Genomic DNA, 20,819 nt, shown 5'->3' on the forward strand with positions numbered 1-20,819 from the left:
TGATTTTTAGCAGGTGGCAGGCAAGGTGGCATTGTAAGGCCAAGGGCTCCCAGACCTCCAGGGAGAGACAAAATACTTCTGACACAGGCAGGGAGCACTTCTGGCAAAACTAAGCTGGGCTGAGATGTGGAAAACCGAAAACTGATGTATTGAGGTTCAGTGCATTAGGCAGACCCAGTTACTCTAGCAGTCTGAGAAAGACACCAAAACAAAGTGGTGTATCATGGAAACCAGGAGCAGTGGGTTTAGCTACATCCTGGTAGAACTGTATAGGTCTCCCTAAATCTGTAGGTGCCCTAGTCCTCTGCAGGAGGGTTAAACTGGCTCAAGGAAGCCATAATTGCGCTAATCCAGCCCTTTCTGTGGTATTGTGCTGTTGATTTAAAAGAGACCAGCCAACCTGCTGGGATGTTGCTCTTGAGGAATAAACATACAGTAGGGAGTCCCACCCACCAGCCCAGGAAGCCCTGCAGAGCTCACTCACTGTAAGACCATTAGTACCAGCAGCAGGGCTTGAACATCAGTCAGGGGTGATTGGTGCTGGCCAGGTAATACCAGTGCCTTGATTTGTGGATAAACGCTGAGGGCTTCAGTCTCTAACCTCTTGTGCTTGAGTGCCAAACATCTGATGCCAAGGAAACTTTTCTCAGAGGCAGTAAGTGGGCAAGATGCCGGTGGGGGGGGGTTATTAATTAAAACAGATCTGCCTCTCCTCTGGCTGCGCTGGTTACAGCCTTTGCCAAACGTCTAACCCTTTTCCCATGCTTCTAGAGAACTGGAACTGTTGTAGCAAAAGCAAACAGCTCAGAGTTGGTCAATGGAAGAAATACAGATTCCTGTGCCATTCATACCGTCTCTTTATTTGTAACATGCTTCGTTTGCTTGATTTGGTTTCTGACTTTCCTTATAATACGTAAAATGATTTTTGAGTTGCTCTTTTTTTCGAGCCTGCATGGTGAGCTGTGAGCAACTAACCAGGAGTCTGAAACAGGAAAGCATTGCATGACCACTGCATACATACACATGTACAGTATGTATGCCTGTATACATACATGCATTTCATGGAGGGACCTTTTCTGATATCTGTTCCTTTAGATTCCAGCTTTGTGTTGATTTCATTCTCTGGTTCAGGCTCTGACATCCAACACTGGTAGAAAGTTCATGTCTGGCCCATCTTCTTTAGTATGCTTTAGTAAACAGTTTACTCCTAAACATCATTTTCATAGCGTAGTCAGACATCTTCATTTGGGTTCAATGTTTTTTTTTAATCAAATTATTACCTGGTGGTAATAATTAAGAGAGACAAAGGCAGAAAGAACTAGACAATATTATCCCAGGAAGGGAGTAAGATTAATGACTCCTGCAACTAATTTCTTTCTTAAAGAGAATTATTACACAATTAGTATCAGTGTTGGAGACATTTGATAAATGAAGGAAATAGATAGGCAATCACATGAAATAATATTCAATTATACAGATATTTATACTGGAGAAGACGGATATCAAATATAGCACCCAACTATATTCTCCGGTCACCAAAAGAGACAACATCCACTATCTAGCTTACAATTGGGCCCAAATGTAATCACTAATTAACCTTAACTCACTTATTGTTTTCTAATAAAGCATAAAGTAGTGGACACTGCCCACACCCACCCTATAAAAGTGGCCATTTAGGAAATGTCACTTTTTTTTTAGCTACATATCTGATTAACAGACAAAATAGTGTTGTGATTCGGAGCAAATGTCCAGTAACTCTGTCTTAAACCAAGTTATATATTTGTTTAGTGCAGCTCATGATCAGATAAATTAATTATGTAATTAATTGAGATGCTTATGTGAGAACAACAGTCAAAAGAACCTCCAGCTATCCCTACAGAAGGCAAGTCTCACAGCCTTGTTTTAAAGGGGGAACTGTGTTTTGTCTCAACCCAGGTCAAAAAGAGCAATCTGAACTAAAAATCCGGAATAAGGTCATGAAATGTAAGAGCTATATTTTAGGCCATCTCAGAAATCTGTGATAATCTGCATGGACCCCATGCAGTTATAATTCCCCTCTTCTTTGGATCCAGACTCCTGGTTAGAGAAGGTACAGTAGATTCCAGCTTTAACAGGCGACTGCAGTATGAAGTTCTTTCGCTACCTTTCGAAAAGTCCTTCCCCTTATATTCTCCTCCCACAATCTCTTCCCTCCTGAAGTCAAACAGAGCTCTGCTTAAATGCAGAGGACAGATGAAGTTCTGGTGTTGCATTCCCCCTCTCCGCACAGCCATATAAGATAACAATGCAATAGCATATTGTGCAGATGATATCACAAAGTGGCAACTCAATTATTCTGATGCAGGTGCTAAAAAAAACATTTTGGTGTCAGGATTCATTACTGAGTGGCCCAGGCAAAAGATGGGCTGTGTAAAACCTGGATCTTTCTGCGTACACAGTGACTGGCCTGGCTGTAGAGGACCTGTAGTGTTCAGGCTCATTGTTCATCCATTAATTACATAGCTGGGGACACCGTCATCAAAGTACCACACGGCTGGAGGATTGTCACCTGTGGCCTAGAAAGACAGAGACTCCTGGAAAATATAAAAAAAACAACAGAGAAGCTTCACAGCTCATAGACAGAAGTTGCACTGTCCTCACTTACTCCTTGGTCATGGTGATCACAGCCAAAGATCAAAATCAAATTCCACCATCAAGGGTTAGCGATAATGTCTGTACAATGTGCAATGTCTGCATTGCACCACGCAGAAGAAACCGGTTCTGATGCTAATACAGTACAGTAAGTGTAGCTGCGGAGAATGCAGTCAGTCCTCCGCATAGACCTTTTTCTAACGTATAACCCTTCTGCGTGCGCCAACAGCACACGACAGTGTGGCGTTAATTCTGCTCTATACTTTGGCTTCTTGAGGTCAAAATGTACTGAAGTGGCTTGTGCTCTGAGACAAGAGCCCCCCAGAACCTGCCACTCTCGTCTCCATCACCCTCCTCTGCCATCAACTCTGAAGTAGACATCTTCTCACAAGATCCTTAAAGGAGTGTTGACTCTGTGCATCGACTGGAAATACAGTATTTTGAGCTACCTGGTCATTCCAACTTAGTCTGCCGTACTTTAATGCACAAAAGAGATTATTTTGTCTTGGAATAAACAAGCAATTACATTATGTCCTCAAAAGTATTCTTTGTGCTACGTACATATATTTGGGTAATTGAACCAATGGAGTTCTTTTGTGGGCTATATACTATACACTGAAGGACTTCAACTACCTTTCAAGACCCTAGGTAATCTAATCTCTTTGTTACCTGTTTTTTTACTGGGTTATTGATGCATTCCTGTAATTCTTCACACATAGTCAAAGCACAGACAATGAACAGGTTTCCAAAGACATACAGAAAGAGATAGAAAGAGTTAAACTAATGGACTGTTTCTTTCGCCTCTAATGGTGATAGAAAGTGCATTTGGTAGAAGCAGACCAGGGCTTTTAAGATGCTGATGATTCCTGAGTATAGTAGTCTGAGGCACTAATGCAGGCACATACAGACAAGAAATAAAGCTGGAAGAAAAGGTATATGCTGCATTGCTCAATCGATAATCTGTGTTTCACCTTAAAAGTAGCATTTTTAAAGCTGCTTCTGAATTCTGCGGCAGAGAACAGTGTCAGCTAATAGCTTAGCCTTATTATTGGGCTTGAAAGTACTGCATTATAAAGATAACATCTGCCGGCTAAGTGCACAGAGGACAAAGTCCTCGTTTCTGCATGATTCAGGTTCGAAAACACATAACAGAATTTCGGAGTTTGTGACTGCACCTCGCCAAGTGCTGGCAGTGACAACAATTCACAGAAGGACATTACCTTTGCTGCTGAAACATAGAGAAGATAAGTCAGATTGAGGTGAAGGGTGAGACTGGGAAACAGACTGGGTTTCATGGATGCAGTACATGGAGCTACTGTGGCTGTCATGAAGTTTGGAGGGAGTGTAGCAAAGATTTTGGGGAAAAGAGAACTGAGAAAGGATTCTTGAAGTGCAGAGGTAGACTAGGCGTCCCACCATCCAGATGGGTCTAGTTGTGTTGTAGAAATTTAGTTTGTACTCCAAAGAGGAAGCTGAGACTTTCAGGCTTTATATTGGATTTTGTAAAATAGTGTTCACGTCATCGCTGTAAATAAATTAGCTTGTCACCCTAGTATAAGCTATTCCTGTGGGTACTCCTTATGTTATGTAAGATGATAAGTGAAAAAAAATCCACAATCCCTACTTTTCACAACATACAATATGTCAGATTGTTTTGGGGTCATTTGTTTAAAAGTATGCCTTTTACACCACCCAAACAAGATTGTCTATTGGAAAACGTGTTAATATTGAGTGACAGCTTATTTTCTGATCCAGTTAGCGAGTTCCTTGCAAACATACTGTGTGAACGGCCAACCCTGCTTTGTAAGGTATCCTATTGGTGGCGAAACAACCTGAACTCAGGTTCGCAGAGGGATCTTGTGACAAGATGATCACACCTTTCCAGCGTTGGAATTTGTGTCCTCACAATTCACAAATTCATCAGATCCAACTCCTGTCTGATCCAACCGGCCTAAACCAACCAAACCATGCCCCGGGCATGATGCAACATGAAGGGTTCATCTCAAAGAGCACTGGGGAGGTCAGGGAAGAGAATAAACATGACGGCTTTTAGACTTTTGGTTTCAAATTGCTGCCACCTTCCCCCCAAAATGATCCCCCCCCCCTCCCCTCCCATTTCCTCCTTCTCTCCCTCCCTCCAATGTCCCCACCCCCTCTCTTTGGCTGGCTAATCCAAGTGTGCTGTAATGTCTATCTCTCTCTCTCCTGCAGATGGAGGTAGTGAGTACCTTCAAGAGAAGTGGTTCGTTTCAGGGTGCAGTGCGACGCCGCTCCTCCGTTCTCAGCCAGCTCCACGATGTAACCAATATTTCTACCCCCACTCACGTAGTTCTTTCTACTGCCAATGCAACCGGTGCTCCTGGGAGTGAGTTTCATTTCCTTAACTGCACACGCAAAACAAAAAAATCAAACCAGACAAGACACGACTCCAGACACGCACACACACACACCCACACGCCAACACATAACCGAGCCATGACCAGAGAGAGGAGAAGCACTTGGAGTGCGCCTTTCTTTCATTCTCTTTCTTTGCAGTCCTTATGCGTTTCTGATCAGCGTGTGTGTGTTTTTTTTTTTGTCATGTGTTGGTTGGCTGGTTGGTTTCTTCCTTTCCTTCTTATGATATCTCTTGCTTGACAGCCTCTCTCATTTCTTTATTTTGGTGCTGTGTGGTCCTGTTGTGGTCCTGTTTCTTGCCTTTTTCTGTGTTGTTGTCGGGTTTTTTTTATGGTTCTTTTTCTCTGGCTGGATGGGACAAGCCATATTCTCTCTTTGATTGGAGTTTTTTCATCCCCCCCTGTTTGACAACAACCCAAAATTCTGGGACAGTAAAGCTTTGTGCTTTTTCTCAGGAAAAAAACAAGATGGGGTGCTGGTTTATGAACTGGACATTTAAGGGATGGGTAAGGATCAACTGTGGATTTTCACAGGTTTTCACAGGAGGACAGTGCAGAACAAAGAGACTGGTTTGCCCTGACAACTGTTTTTTTTCCCCACAAAGATGTCAGTGATCACACTTTTAACATTCTGAAAGGGCACATTGACAGTAACAGTATCTGTACAATAATAGATTCAAAAGGGGATTGCGTAGTTCAGGGAGCAAGCGGTCATTGGGTTTTCTGAACAAGGCAAAGGCCTGAAAGTTGCTGTCATAAAGATGTTCTTTCCAACACCGCAGCACTTAAATAAACCAGCTGCCTACGTTAAGTTAATGGCTTCCAGTAAATAGACTTTTGAGAAATAAAATATATATAACCTTCCTTAACCTCAAGATTGCAGCAGTTGGGGTGCCTGGATTCAGATGCTGCATGTAATGGTTTGTACTACCACAGAAGTACTCAACAGTGAACAGTCATGTTGTAGTGAGAATTAGATGGTGGTACAGAAGTTACTGGAACCTCTGTTCACATTTCTCCCATGGTGCTGGAATAAGAATCATGTCATTTTGAATAATGAAGAAAAGAGGTTTTGCTGACAAGAATGCGCATCCAAAAAGTCCTCAGCAGAGTGGTGATGCGTGCACTCTTATTTTTGTAGTAATGAGCTTCCAGCACCAATTCAGACTGAACAGAAAGTGAGTGAATATTAAAGCATGTCGATGATGCTGAGAAACTTATATGAAGCCAGAAACTTAACAGTGAAATTGTTCCTAATGACAACAACGAATCAGACAAGTTCCTAGTCTGTGTCCTTCTGGGTTTATGCTACCCTGAAGATTACGGGAGTTTAAAAAACCATCAAAGGCCAAAAATCTGCCAGTTCTCTTATTCAGTTTTGGGCCATGTGATGTTCTCTTTCATTTGAGGGAATATGGTGGGATCTCTTTGGTTTGGGTTTTTTTTTTTGCCGTTTATCTCGATTGCATTTTCCATTTGTTTCTGATTGTATTGTGGCTGAAAACGGGAAAAAAAAACAAAGACGTTAAAAAAAATGGAAAAGTCAAATCAGATGTTCCCAGTGTATCTGCGGTGTGATTCTCTCGCCCTTGCTGTGTGCACGAGAGATGCGTCTGTAAGCTTTCGAGTATAAGCCCCAACGGTTGTGACAGTACTTGAATTTACATGAATGAAGAGGATGTACTTCATCAACCTTTTCCTTTTCAGTGTGGATGTTGAGCTCTCGGCAATCTCTTGGGTTTAGGGACGGAAAGTTTCTTTGTTTTCTTTTTTCATCCCAGCAGATGTCATCCTCTGTCCTAATCTCTGTATCGATCTGCCTTTCTCTCCCTTCCTCCTTTCTCTTTCTCTTTGTAGAGTTTCCCTCTTCCATGTACGGGGTTGTGCAGCTCGAGCACCTCGCAAGGGAGCTTAAATTTCAGGCAGTCATTTCAGTTTCAGTTTCAGCTGAGAGATATTACCCCAGTTGTGTTGGAGACCTGTTTGGTTTTCACAAGTTCACCAAATGTGGTGCTCTTGACAGGAGGACTTCAAACTTCATTTCAAACCATGGGGCACCTCACAAGTGGTACTAGGAGAGGAAAGCGGGATGTCACAAAACTTTCATAAACTGGAGAGTTTGTTTCAATGTCGCTGCATGTACTCAGTTTTAGTAAAAGATTTTAGTACTCGCTTGGTAATAATAATCAGTGTAAATCACAAAGGTGTAGCCTGGAATTGAGTTTTCTTTTCAAAGAAATCCTTTGTCTCTGTATAGGTATTTGAAAGCCCGGCTCTTTGACTGAGGAAATCTTTTTGTGTTTTTATTTCTTATTATCTTTATTCCATGTTCAACACCATTGACCAGCCAGGAAGGACCAACGACACCCTTGATTTAATTTCTTCCTTCCATTCTCACCCTCGTTTTTCTCCTTATTTTCACGACTGTCAGTTCTGTCTGTCGTCTTGACCGGCTTCAGAATGATTTCTTTTGCCCTCTTCCTTCCCCCCGTTGTCTTGACGACAGCTGTTTTCATCCCTTCATTGTTAAGGTACACGTTTCTTCCTGCCCTTCACATTTGCCCCATTGGCTGAAGTTTTGAATGGGATCAATTATTACATGAGCAGTGGGGCTGGATCAGGGTTAGGCTGGGAAATTTCTGTCTTAATTTGCACAGTTTTGTTTTATTTTACCATCTCTCATGTTTGTTTTTTTCTGCTGCAGTGTACACTGTAGCTCATTGCACTAAAGCTGGACAGAATCCAATTATAGTTTGTCTTAAATAGTTGATTGTTGGAGATGTAAACTTTGTAGTTATAGTTTGTACAGCAGCATGAACGCGAAATGCCACATTTCCCCCATATTTTTAATTTTTAAGTACAGCATTCCTGATCCACCAACTTTGGTAGCAAGACAATTTGTCTGTTTTTAGCTTTCAGTTAGGGACTACAGTGTGCCCTACATGATTATGTTTTATAGTGTTTGGAGAAAGTAAGGTTCAGATTAGAAAAAAAAAAAGAAAAAGAAAGTTAATGTGTTTAATATTAGTTACTGATATAACATTCAAGGGAAAAACAATTAATGCTATAGAGAAACAAAATATTGGTCCCAATTGTCCAAAATGGAAAGCAAATAATAGCCTACCATCCTAAATTGTAATGAAACTGGAGACATATTAGGTTGTTCGTGGATTTTGGATGACCTGACTGCATTATTACATGGGAAGCAGCATTCTCGTCTGGTATTATTTGAGTTATATATTCATGGAATTTATTTCTAAAGTACCGCTCTACAAGAACACAACATCCCCACACAGTGAGTACATGGAGATGGAAAGAATTTGGGAAAATACCTTCTTATCCTGGGAACAGGCTGATCTTTTTTTTTTTCTGATGACTCATGCTGTAATTTGGATTAGCTCCCTGGATTCTCTTGGTTTTCTTTCTTAGGTGTCATGCGCATACAGTAGATAGGTACAGTATGGAGATACAGCAGGCATCACCTTGAGGCTGGCACTTCTGGCATTGTGCCTTGACATCTCCTGCCACTTTCAAATACCGTCAGACAGATAAATTCCATTCGGACATCTGGTCCAAGCTTCACAAACAGAATTGTAGTCCCAAACACTGCACTTGGCATTACCTTTTCAGGCTGGCTTAGTAACGCTGATCCAAACGCAGGGGTATTATGTCATGGCTCGATTCTTGAAGCTACATCTAGCGATGGAGAGCAGGAGAGATGGCAGGAAGGCAGTCAAGGACAAGGGTTTGGGTCAAGAGATCCCAAGACTCCCTGTCGGCTCCCTCCCCCTGGCTCTTCTAGTTCCTGCTCACCTCCGTGTCCATGTTCCAGGTTTTTGTTTCCTCCCACTCGGGCAGGTTGTGGGCAGACTTCCGGCTGTTGAAGCTGGAAGAAAGCGTTAGGAAGTGGATTAACTTGGGAGTGAGGAGTGGGAGGTCATTAACACTGCTTTTCCATCGCAGCCGTCTCTAACCACTGCCCTGCCTCTTCCTCCTGCTTCTTCCGTCTTCCGTTTTGGTGCTTTTTATTGAGCCAGTTTTGTTTTGTTTTGTTTTTTCTATTTTTGGAGGGGGAGAAGGCTGGCAGGGGGAGAGGAATGGGGCAAGAAGTACGTGTGTGTGTGTTTTGTTTTGGGTTTTTTTTGGGGGGGGGGGGCAGCGTGAAGGGTTAATTTATTTTTTTAATTTAGTTTTTCCATCAAGCTTCTTCCTGAAAAGGCCCGGGACTGAGGAGAGGCCGAAGCAATTTGGCGTTCCCAAAAAAGGGAAACAAACAATGCAAAACAAACACATACAAAGAGAGACCCCCCCCCCCCCCAAAAGTACCTGATTTTTGCATCCAGGTTTTTGCAGATCACATTACAACCATGGGCGTTATACTCGAATGTTTACAGCACCCAAAAAGAAAAGAAAAGAAGAAGAATGCATGAAGCTTTCTTGTTGTGACAAACAGGCTCTTTGGAAAAACAAATGAGCGCACAGCCAAAAGCTTGACCTGTTCCTCCTGTTTGCTTGTGTTCCAATTTGATTTCTTTGACTCCTTTTCTTTTGGGGCTCATTGGCTTCTTTTCCTTTGCGGTTAATGGGGTTCAGGGGTTCAGGGGAGGGGGGTGAGGGAGACTGCTCAAGAGCAAAAGGCAGAAAGCACCATTGCTGCAGAATGTTTATTTGGAACTTTATGATTTCTGTTTATATATACATGCATTTGTATATATGTGTTGATTTATCTTTACAGCATGAAGCTTTTATGTGCACAAATTAAAAACGAGGCACCAGCAAGGCGCGGGAGGCCCCTCTGTCTTTTTTTTCCCCTCTTTCTCTTTTGAACCCCCCAAAAAACTCCATCAACTTTTACACATGCTTCTCTCATTTGCTACTGAGCACGGGTGCATGTTTCTTTCCTCATAACTCACTCAGCGCTTGATTTTGGGCCATTTCTTTCTGTCTTTTTCTTTCCTGTGGGGCGTTTTGGGGCCTTTCTGTTAGTCCATTTCCTGCTGGGGACAGGAAATTGCAGGTGTTGTTTTGGGGCGTCTTTTATTTCCTTTTTTTTTTAGGAAAGTGTAAAAGGAATCAGACGTTTGGAAAGACAGTGCTACTGCCTTTTTTTTTAAATTAAAAAGACTCCGAATGTGTTGTGAGGACTTAAAAGACAAAACAAAGGAAAAAACACTACTACATGCAGGGCTAGTGCCTTAAACCCCACTGTATTTCCAGCCCTTTCGATTCCTGGTTTTCTTCTCAGTTCGCTCCCTGCCCTCCGAGCACTGCTCTACTGAGTCCAGCTGCCATTTTTTGGGGCTGTCCATGTTCTTAGGGAAGACCACAAAGCGCTTTTCGAATCTCCTCTACTGCAAGCTCTGGGGCGACCCACCGTGAAGAGCGCAAGTTTAATTCAGGGGCGTCGGCTGTTTAAGAGTCCGATTCGACTCACGGGCGGCGGCCACTTCCTGTCTTTGGTCTTTCAGCTAGTAAACGTCGCCGCCCACTTCCTGGATGGGCGTTAGACTCGAGCTCTTCCGGATGTTTCCACTTCCACTCCCGCTCCGTCAGTTATTCACTGCTTCCACGCTGGCTCGTTTTAAAGACGGCAGGGCTTTCACGCTGCCAAATGTAAAGTTACACAGGCTGTCCTTCAGTTAGCCCTGGAAGCGAGTTAACAACACAGCCATGTAAGGACAGGGCGTATCACAGTGAATGCCGAGGCAAGTCTGCACTTTTCCCATACGCTTCAAACCTAGCGCACTTGACTGCCTGCGACGACACCAGACACATAGGCATTTAAAAAATGAAACTGACTTGAGAAGACGGTAGCATTAAAGTGAAGAGGTGTGTTGCGTATTTCCCATGTTGTGATTCGCAGTGAGGGCCCAGAGCCTCAATTGCACATAACATGATCCTAACATGGGTTCACTTCAGCTGACATGTAGATGGAACTCCCAGACACACCGTTAACTGGGAAAAGCCCCAAAACCATAGTCACTAGCCACTGTTTTTTCCTGCTGTACTGGATTTTCTTTCACGTTTGGTTTTATTGTTCTCGCTGGTGATAAAGCTGTGAGTTGAAGAAAGCCCATTAGCAGAAGCTCGCTCTGTGGTTTCTTTTTCTTTCCACGCCGACTCAGCAGCACCGCTAACAACCTGCCTTTGAGTTGATCGGTTTTGCTTCTTCTCTTTCTGTTCTCTGCACTCTGACTGCTTGCTGTCGCATGCCAGAATGATTGCACAGTGAAACCAGATGAGAGGCCCGTCCTCTCATTGCTTTGATAGCTTCCTCTTCTGTTCTGCGTCTGCCTCCATCAACCCACACAAGTGGACAATGGGTGTTTCTAACACTTTGTGCGACTCATCACGACCATGTCGCACTTTCAGGTCCTAAAGCTGGGGTGGGACAGTCAATACCTCATTTCGTGTGTGTCCTTTTTGCTTCTTTTTTCTAGCATTGTGTCGCAGATTCTAACTCGCACAATTCCTTTTTTTCTTTAATATATGTATGTGTGTATATATATACATATGGAGTGATCATATATCGGCCGTTCAGTGTTGACATTTGCCCTCCTGAGTTTCCCCCCCCCCCCTCCCCTTGAGCTCCTTGAATGTACACCGTCTCGTCTGTGTCGTTCCTTTGTGGTGAACTGACAAAAGTCGTGCCTTTTCCTTTGGGTTCGTTTTCATGACTTTTCTGTTTGTTTGTTTTGTTTTGTTTTGTTTTGTTCGGGTTTTTTTGGTCGTTTTTTCCATTCGTTCCTGATTGCTTTCCCTCTCCTTCTGTGAGAACTCGGAAGATCAGGTCACGAGGAGGTGTGACTGGGAAGAAAAGGGCCCTTTTGAATCCGGATTCCTCTGACATCATCACAGTACGTCAGCTGACAAAAGGATTCGGAGTTTGAGAAAGGGCAGTCGGGTGTGCCCTTATCTAACCTTAATTTAAATTCAGGTTTATAATTCAACTCCGTTCGACAGAAAAAAGACGTGATTGGCTCTGATCATCTCTAACTAAGTGAATCATGGTTATGGAACGTAGATATAGCATAAACATTAACATTTGGGCTCAAGTTACGCAGAGTTCCATAACTCAATGTAGATTTTCCTTTAGAGATTGTCCTCTAGATTCTTAAATGAAACCTCAAGAAAATTAAAATGACAGTCTTCTTTTGTCAGTGGGCCATTACTGAGCCAAACAGTACTTGCAAACATTAAAGAAAAATTGAGCAGAAGGAGAATACCTTAGACCTTCCCTAACGATGAGTGTCCACATGCATTTCTGTTTGAAGGCTACAGTATGAGCTGAAGCTTTGATGAGTGTCCTCAAAACTGCAAATGAGCCAAAGACTGTTCAAATCGTCACTCAACAAAGCCCTCATTGATAGTAAAAGTCTATTTTGAGAGAGTGACTGGGTCAGTTTACGTGAATTCTCAGCATTTTAACAAAAAATCACAGTCTGGGAGATGATCATACTGCAGTTCTAAAGTGATCTGGAGCATCTGCAGACCTTGGACAGCCCTGAGCTAGAGTGCTATAGTCCAAATGGTAAACGCCAAAGCTGAAAAGGTTACGTACAGTGTTACTATGCTACCATACTGTTCTGATAAGGTCTAATTGGGACTTTCTTCCTCAGTACCATTCCAGACAGCGCTTTGTTCCACAATGTTGTCCGGCTGTTGTGACCTGATCTTGGGAGCGTGCACATCCGTGCTTTGCAGGTCATCCACAAAGTCTAAAAATGCCCCAACTAAACCTTTCCCACCTCCCCTATCTCCTCCCTTCCCACTCTTCCCCTTTCTTCTCGCCCCATCTCCCTGCAGATCCGAGTGGTGAAGGCCTTCCGTAGCTCCCTGTATGACGGGCTCGAGAAGCCGGAGTCCAGGAACTCCATCCACAACTTTATGGCCCACCCCGAGTTCATCATCAACGACTACATCCACAACATCCCCCTGATCGACGACACCGACATCGACGAGGAGTCGGAACTGGCCTCCAAGCACAACCACATCCAGCTCGTCCTCCGCCCACCGCAGCCCCCGCCCGTGCCCGCGCCCACGCACCCCCACTCCCGTCACCCTCCGCGCCCCTACCGCCAGTACAGCCTCCCCGCCTCCCCCAACAGGAACAACAACGCCATCGACAGCGGCATCTACCTGACCCCCACAGACGCCAGCAAGTCGACCACCTCCTCCAGTCCCGGGAGCCCCCTGCACAGCGTGGAGACGTCTCTATAACGCGGGGGCGGTGGGGGGGTTAGGGCCTGCCGCTCGAGCGCCTGGCGAAACTGCAGATGAAGACTTTTCAAAAGGAGCGGGGGTGGCGGCGAGGGGTGGGAGGAGGGCGGTCGGGCCTGTGGGGGGGGCAGCGGAACCAAACCAAGACATTGGAAGGTGGAAACAACAGCTCGCTCTCCTCGTCGTCGTCGCCGTGGTCATCGTTGTCGTCGCCATGGCCGCCGCCATTGGTTTTTTGTGTCTTGCGCGCTCCCTCCCTCCCCCTATCTCTCTCTCTCTCTCTCTCTCTCAACGGCAGCAGGAGGGACTCCTCGCCATCGACACCCCCCACCCCCCACCTGCCTCGACACCTGCACCCTGACCCTCCCCCCACCCCCACTCTCCCCCCCCCCAGGATCCTCCCCACTCAGCCTGCCGAAGGACATTTTTTTTCTGTGATGGCAAATGAGACTGGGAAAGCAAAAAACAAAATGCCGGACTAGGAGGTAATCCGCGGACTGTGATCTATGGTGTACTTTTGACTTCCTTGTTGTCCGAGGAAATAAGGATAGACTCACAGGGGGGACAAAGGGGGTCGATTCATTCCGCTTTTTATTGATGTTGTTATTATTATTAACATTATTATTATGGTTCTGATTATTATTACTACTATTACTACTACTACAACTATATTGCAATTACTAATGCTTTATCGATTTGCTTTATTTCTGTATTTATTTATTACTGTATTTATTTGATACCTGCGTTCGTCCGTTTGGTCGATTGCTTTACCTCCTTTCATTTTTTTTTGATTTGATTCAATTTTTATTTTAATTTCCTCAACTCTGTATCTTTCTCTCTCTTTTTCTGTGTGTGTGCGTGTGCGTGTGTGTCGTCGTGTACGTCCCGGAATAAGAAAAAAAAAGAGAAAAAAAAGGGAAAAAAAACACAAAACAAATGAACAAAACGAAATAGGATACACTAAACGCAGACAGACGTGTGCGTCCGCGAAAAATAAAATGAGACATTAACTACTCGGAACAACTTCGAACAGCCTTTGAGCTTTTCGCACGGGTGGGAACAGGTTTGCTCATTTAGTTGTCATTTCAGTCGTTCTTGTTTTTTAAGTGGAGGGGGTGGCAAGGGGAGGCGGTGCGATGTTGCTAGGTGCTAATTTCAAATGGATGACTTTGCTGTCTGTGTCCACCAATGCCATCGTCCAACGGGAGCAAGGCTGGTCAGCGAGCCCAGTAAAACCGTCGTTGTGTTTCGTTGTGGGAGGTTTAAAAATGGATATGAATGTATTTGTGAAGCACAACCTCTCGCAGAGCATTTTACTACCCAAATCCATGCATTTGTCGCCAACCAAAACCCTTCGTTATCAGCTTATCTTGTGCCAAACGCCCACCATTAACACCCTGGACAACTTCAGCCTAGGTGTCTGCAGTGGTGCCCCAGATTAGAACACTAAAAAGAATCTAATAGTGATATTTATTCATTCATTAATCAATAGTGCCGCTAACCAACTGGAGCCCCAAGAAGGATAACCATTCTTCTAATGGTTGTCTTCTTAAGCCATATTTGGGCAGCCTAGATTTTAAAAAGCAATGTTTCCCGATTCCAAGTTTTTGCTGCATCCAGGCTGATGAGTATTTCACTGATTAGGCCTTTATAAATTGCCATCAGTTCTGGAAGTGCCAGAGCTATTGTTTTACTTAGACAAAGGCCAAAGTAGCTTGCGAATGTCATTGTTTTAGGAGTAGAACAATGACAAAACCCATATCCTTTAAATTATCCGTTCAGTCAGAGGCAAGTGAAAGTCCAGCTGAACTGAATACAAGCTGATGCCACCAGGGTCACTCCTGCCTTAAGGGCTACAGAAATCCCAGCTTGGTGAAAATCCCTTCACTCAACAATCACTCCATTCACTCGGGCTCTCCATTTTGATTTTCAAGTGGCTCACAACACGCTTGCAAGCAGCGAAAGACACGTGCAGGAAATAATATTCTGATTGGCACACAATTGGGAAGAGGGGTGCAATAAAGTCCAGATCATTATTTCGGAAAGAGGATTAGTCAGGTCTGTCCATTGATTTCCAAAGATTGTCCATCATGTGTTTCTGAACATACAAACGTTTTACACAGAGTGATACCTAAAATGTTACAACACAGTGGAGGTACAGAGAGGAGTGAATGGAACTGATTACTAGATTGATAAATTCCTGGCGATTTTGCAAAATCAACTTAACATATCAAATTGTTATGATAGATCCCTCACAAATATATTGTTATAACTCATCTGCTATGCCCCAAGACATGTTAGGGTGGTGACAAATTGTGAAAAATATTGCCATTGCAAATGAATGCCCTCATTTTTGTGATGTGAAATCATGCTGAATTAACAAAGAATCATTGTAAAGCAACAGAAGCATAGGTGATTTGACCTTTATGTTTAAATCATAATGTCCGCAGTTTATGAGTTTTATATGATACGTAAATATCCTCTTTTGCATTTCCTCTGTTACAAAAGAGCTGTAAGCTGTGTGATGGGAAGTCAGAGGAATGAGAAATGATCATGGGTAAAAGGGCTTTTCGTCCTCTCATGTGCTTCTTGAGGTGGTCATGACGAAAAGGGACGCACCTGGGGTTAAATATTCCAGAACTGTTATATTATCAGAAGAAATATGTAGATCAATGTTTATATGTTGGCATGTAATTTCACCAAGAGTTCAAAATTTGCTTCATATCCTAGTGCTCTCCTTGTTGCTTGGAATCAACATTTTCCTCCTCGCATTGCCTTGCATGTTTTGGGCTCTGTGGGTTTCAGTAACATTGTTCCAATCAAAGAGTTTTGCCAAAAATCAGAATCGGAAGGAACAGAATGTTGTAATACTGCCAAAGCTGTGGCTTTAACTGTTCATGATATCAAAATAGAGCCTTATTTGCTACAACAAGCATGCAGGAAATGGGTCTAATGGACAAGTGGGTTGTCGTCCATAAGAAAGCTGCCGAACGCACACAGTTGCATGTGCTCCTCGCCAGGGGGGGCATATCAAGAACTCAGCGCATTGTACCTCGAGTTTCAGACTGAACCATGTGACCGTGGGAGACGGCAATAGTACAATTTCATTTATTATTGCGAAACAAGAGAATCAGGGGGTGAGTTTTATGGAGAAATCGTTTTTTTCGATTTCCTTGGAAGAGCACGGCTTTCTCGTCCACATCCAAGACAATCGTTTTTGAGGTGTTTTTTTTTTGTTCATTTTCAAAGTGAAGAAAAAGAAGGTGGGTTTTGAGCAAAGCAAATTACCAAAGGCAAATTTTATGACGAGGGGGCTTGCTCTTCACTGTAGTTGAAGTCAGTGGCATTCTCCTGGTGTTCCAGCAGGATACACTGGAAACCATACTCAGTTACATGGTGTCGGTGTTCTCACATCCCACTGTATTCAATTCATGCTTTGGTTGTAACTCGGGTCTATTGGTTCAAGAAGTATCTGAGCAGGTTTTGGATGTCATATTCGCTGTTTAAAGATAAGACACATTATTATTAACAACTTACAATGTATTTTTTTCTTTAATCACAGAGTTACTTTAAAAAATGAAACCATTTTATTTTCCCTGATTCCACATTTGGGACATCTTGCCTATACTCTGGTCATTCCTGGGGAAAATATTCAGGGTTTCCGAGCCGTTTGTTTAAAGCACAGGTGTTAAACTCCAGTCTGCGACGGCAATCTGAGATCTAGTTGGTTTTTGACGTCTCTTTTAGTGTACTGGCTCAGAGTTTAATAAGCCATTTAATATATAAATATGTGATATGTGTGCGCATTTTCCCTTTTGGGTGTTAAACTGGAGTTCAACACGTCTGTTTAGAATAGACCAAAGCAGTCAACAAAGTCATCCGTTTTGGGCAGATAGCTTTCTGATGTTTAACTCGATTTCAGATTAACCACTTCCCTCCTCTCTACCTCCACCTACAACGTTTACACAGCCAAGTTCAAAACAGACTTGCCTTGCTGAAGAATTCAACAGCAAAAGAGTTAGTTGCCGTGTTTCAATTTTAATAAGCTATTCAGTACAAAAATGGGAAAAAGGTATAATATTCCATTCTTGGGCTTCTTTTCATTCTATGTTGTAGATAATTTCACAAGAGGAAGAAAGAAAAAATACACAATGTGAAAATATATAATATATTTAAAAATTGCTTCACCATTGCTGTATATTTTGCCAAATGTACACATGTGCAACTTTTCATTTATTTTTTAAAATGGCATATTCTGTTTCAATGTTACTTCCTCTTTCTCCTCCTGTCCTATCTCTCTGGCTCTCTTTTTTTGTAAAGAAAAAATGAACAAAAAAATCCAACCGCTTGTACATTATGATTATAATTATTTATTTTATTTTATTTTTTGCCGACAGCGCTGTTTACGCTGAAGGGAAAAAAATTGCGCATTTTCCGGAGCATATTCTATTGTATTGAACCGCGCTACGAAAAGAAAAAAAAAAGAAACAAAACTATCTTCAGATTATTAAATATATAAAAATTACCTGCCTGTTACTTAAGAGAAAAATAAAGAATCTATATATGATGAACGAACACACCTGTATACTGTAGACTAAGCTGTATGGGAATCTACGAGAATTTACTGGGAATTAAGTCAACACTTTTTGTCTGTATAAAAAACAAAATATCAAAGTATTCTACAATAATAACTTTGATAAGTGTGTGTTGTTGCGTGTCATTTTTTAAACTCGCTTGTGTCACTGTTCTATCCTCGGGCATTACATGAATTTTATATTTTCTTTTCTTTTTGTTTTTTATTTAAATTAACAATTTTTACCCTTTTACCTGATCAATACCGAGCGCACTGCATCTACCAAAAAAAGAAAATCTCACTTGTATCACATATGTACGTGATAACTAACACGAACAGTATTTACTGTACATGCCAATTGCGTGATAGTATGTTGTCACGTAATTTCGTGATATGAAATCATAATTTGAATGTATGACAGTGCCACATTCAGTAAATTATCACAATGCTTCTTCATCTGTAGTCTTAAGGACACGGGTGAATGTCCGTATGCTTATAATGATTCTGTTCACTAGTTAAAAAGTAAAACAATTTATTATGGGTTAAGCCAATTGAAAGTAAGTCTTTACAAATTCTGCAGTGTTCGACATTCCTACTGTATGAACACCAAAGTGAAAGATGCAGTTGAGCCATATAAGGTAGCTTGTAAGGGCTGTGATGACACAACGTAATGTAGATGGTCCGGTACAGTGAAATTATAATGATAATTATCGCATGATAATGGTGGCAGCAATGCTCTTCTGTGGATTTGACAAATGACTGGAGCATTTATGTATCATAGGCCTCTGAAGGGATTTCCACTTAAGAAGTGTGGTGTGTTTGACCGTGTTTGGCAACTCATGTACTACCTTTTTTAAGGTCTATTCAATGTGGCACTACCATATTTCCCCTGAGGGAATAATCCCACTACTGCCACCAGTGGAATGATACTTGGCAGAGGCCTAGACACACCCTGTGCATGAACATGTGAAATAATTGTTAAAAATTCCTCATACACAGATAATCCAGCTAAACTAGCTCAGATAAGTGTTTGTTCTCAGAGTCTCCAAAATACATATCAAGCTTAAAGAGACTAAAATTTTAAGTATTTAATTTTAAGTATTTAACACTTAGCCCTAAAAACCCTAAGATGCAAAATGTGAAAAACAGTAAAAGTGGTTCATTAGGTAATAGTATAATAGTGACCACCATGCAGAGTCCTGTAGATATGAAACCTAGTAATTTAAGGTTCTAGGACCCTTCTCCCTGCTCATATCCTGCAGAGCCACCAGTGTACCCACAGACAAGCACAAAAAAAGGTATATTATATAATTACAGTTTTTATTCCTCTAGCAATCATAATAATTATCTCCATCTGAAATCCTTCAATTGCTTATAGTACCCTCTTCATCCCAAAAATCCCAAACAATATGTTTCATTATACTCATTATTGCTAGCAGCCACATCATCCTGCAATTCAAAACTGACAACCCACTGAAGCTCAGCAGGTGTGAGCCTGCCAAGTACCTGGATGGGAGACCTCCTGAGAAAAACTAAGGTTGCTGCTGAAAGACGATTATTGGGACCAGCAGGGGGTGCTCATCGTGCGGTCTGTGTGGGTCCTAATGCCCCAGTATAGTGACGGCGCCATCCTTCAGATGAGACGTAAACCTGAGGTCCTGACACTGTGGTCATTAAAAATCCCAGGGCATTTCTTGAAAAGAGTATGGGTGTTACCCCTGAATCCTAACCAAATGTCCCCCAGGCCTTTACCAATCATGGCCTCCTAATAATCCCCATCTCTGAACTGGCTTCATCACTATGTTCTCCTCCCCACTGAAAGCTGATGTGTGAACAGACTGGCACACTTTGGCTATGACTATGCCGTCGCATCATCACATTGGTGGTGGAGGGGATCCCCATCACCTGTACAGCACTTTGAGTGGAGTGTCCAGAAGAGTGTTATATAAGTGTAAGGAGTTGTTATTATTATTATTATTATTATTACTCCCACTAAGCTAATGTCTGCAATGAACACAGGGTAGGGGAAGAATAAAGCAACCAAGACTCTCTCTCACTTGACAAAGCTTATATGTCCTCCTTCTGAATTTCAGGACATGAATGAGGGGCAGGAATGTACTATGTTTTAGGTCCGATCAGCACCCCCACAAAATATCTTATATTTCCTCTGACTGAATGGTAATTGATGGATGTCTAGGCAAACAGTGGGTCATTCCATCTGAGACTGAATTGTTGCCTGTTGTACAGTGGCTGCTAGGAAGGCTTGGGAGACCTAGAGAGGACAGGGAAGCAGACAAAAAAGAGGAAAAAACACATCGAACACTGACAGCAACACTGGCCATTATAGGCATGACTAAGGTAAGCATAGCCCACAAGCCATTGCCCTACATTCACACGTGTCACCCTGTGGCAAGCACTCTGTGGGACGTCTTGCTAATGGAAATTTCTACACACAGGGAAGGAGACTGCACAAGGGGAGAGAGCCTGACTATATGAAATAATAGGTGGTCCCACAAGTCCCACCAAGTACTGACTTAGGGGGCTGATTACTCAGGCAATCATTAAATTTGTATATTTCCTTTGCAGGTTTTGCTGACATTTAACCTTCTTCACAAGTAAATGGGGATGAATTGTTAATTCGTCATTGGCAACACAGTGGCGCAGTGGTTAGCGTTGGTTAATTAAGCGGTTAGCACAGCGCTGGGACCCTGCCTTTAATTCCAGATCTGGAGTGCTATCTGTGTTGAGTTTGTACGTTCCCCCCACATTCGCATGGGTTTTCACCCAGTGCTCTGGTTTCCTCCCACAGCCCAAAGACATGCTGGTGGGTTAATTGGCTTCTGGGGAAATTGGCCCTGGTGTGAGAGTGTGTGTTTGCCCTGCGATAGACTGGCATGTCTGCTCTCGGGTTTACTTCTGGTGTGGGGTTTGGAGTTTCCACGTTAGTTCTCTACTCCCCGACCAATCGTCCGTCGAAGGGTATAGTAGTTGGAAAGGGC

General features: G+C 42.7%; 1 protein-coding gene across 1 annotated transcript in view; it reads left to right on the top strand.

The window, feature by feature from the left end:
* atp2b3b (ATPase plasma membrane Ca2+ transporting 3b) overlaps positions 1-17,949 on the top strand; it is a 143,196-nt gene extending 125,247 nt beyond the window's left edge. Inside the window, exons 21-22 of the mRNA XM_088931211.1 lie at positions 4,843-4,929; positions 12,834-17,949. Of these exons, the coding sequence (XP_088787337.1) occupies positions 4,843-4,929; positions 12,834-13,247 (501 nt within the window). The 3' untranslated portion in view covers positions 13,248-17,949. The remainder of the gene's footprint in view (positions 1-4,842; positions 4,930-12,833) is intronic.
* Positions 17,950-20,819: the final 2,870 nt, after the last annotated feature.

This window comes from Atractosteus spatula, chromosome 2, assembly GCF_055471065.1.
Source record: "Atractosteus spatula isolate fAtrSpa1 chromosome 2, fAtrSpa1.hap1, whole genome shotgun sequence".
Lineage (NCBI taxonomy): Eukaryota > Metazoa > Chordata > Actinopteri > Semionotiformes > Lepisosteidae > Atractosteus > Atractosteus spatula.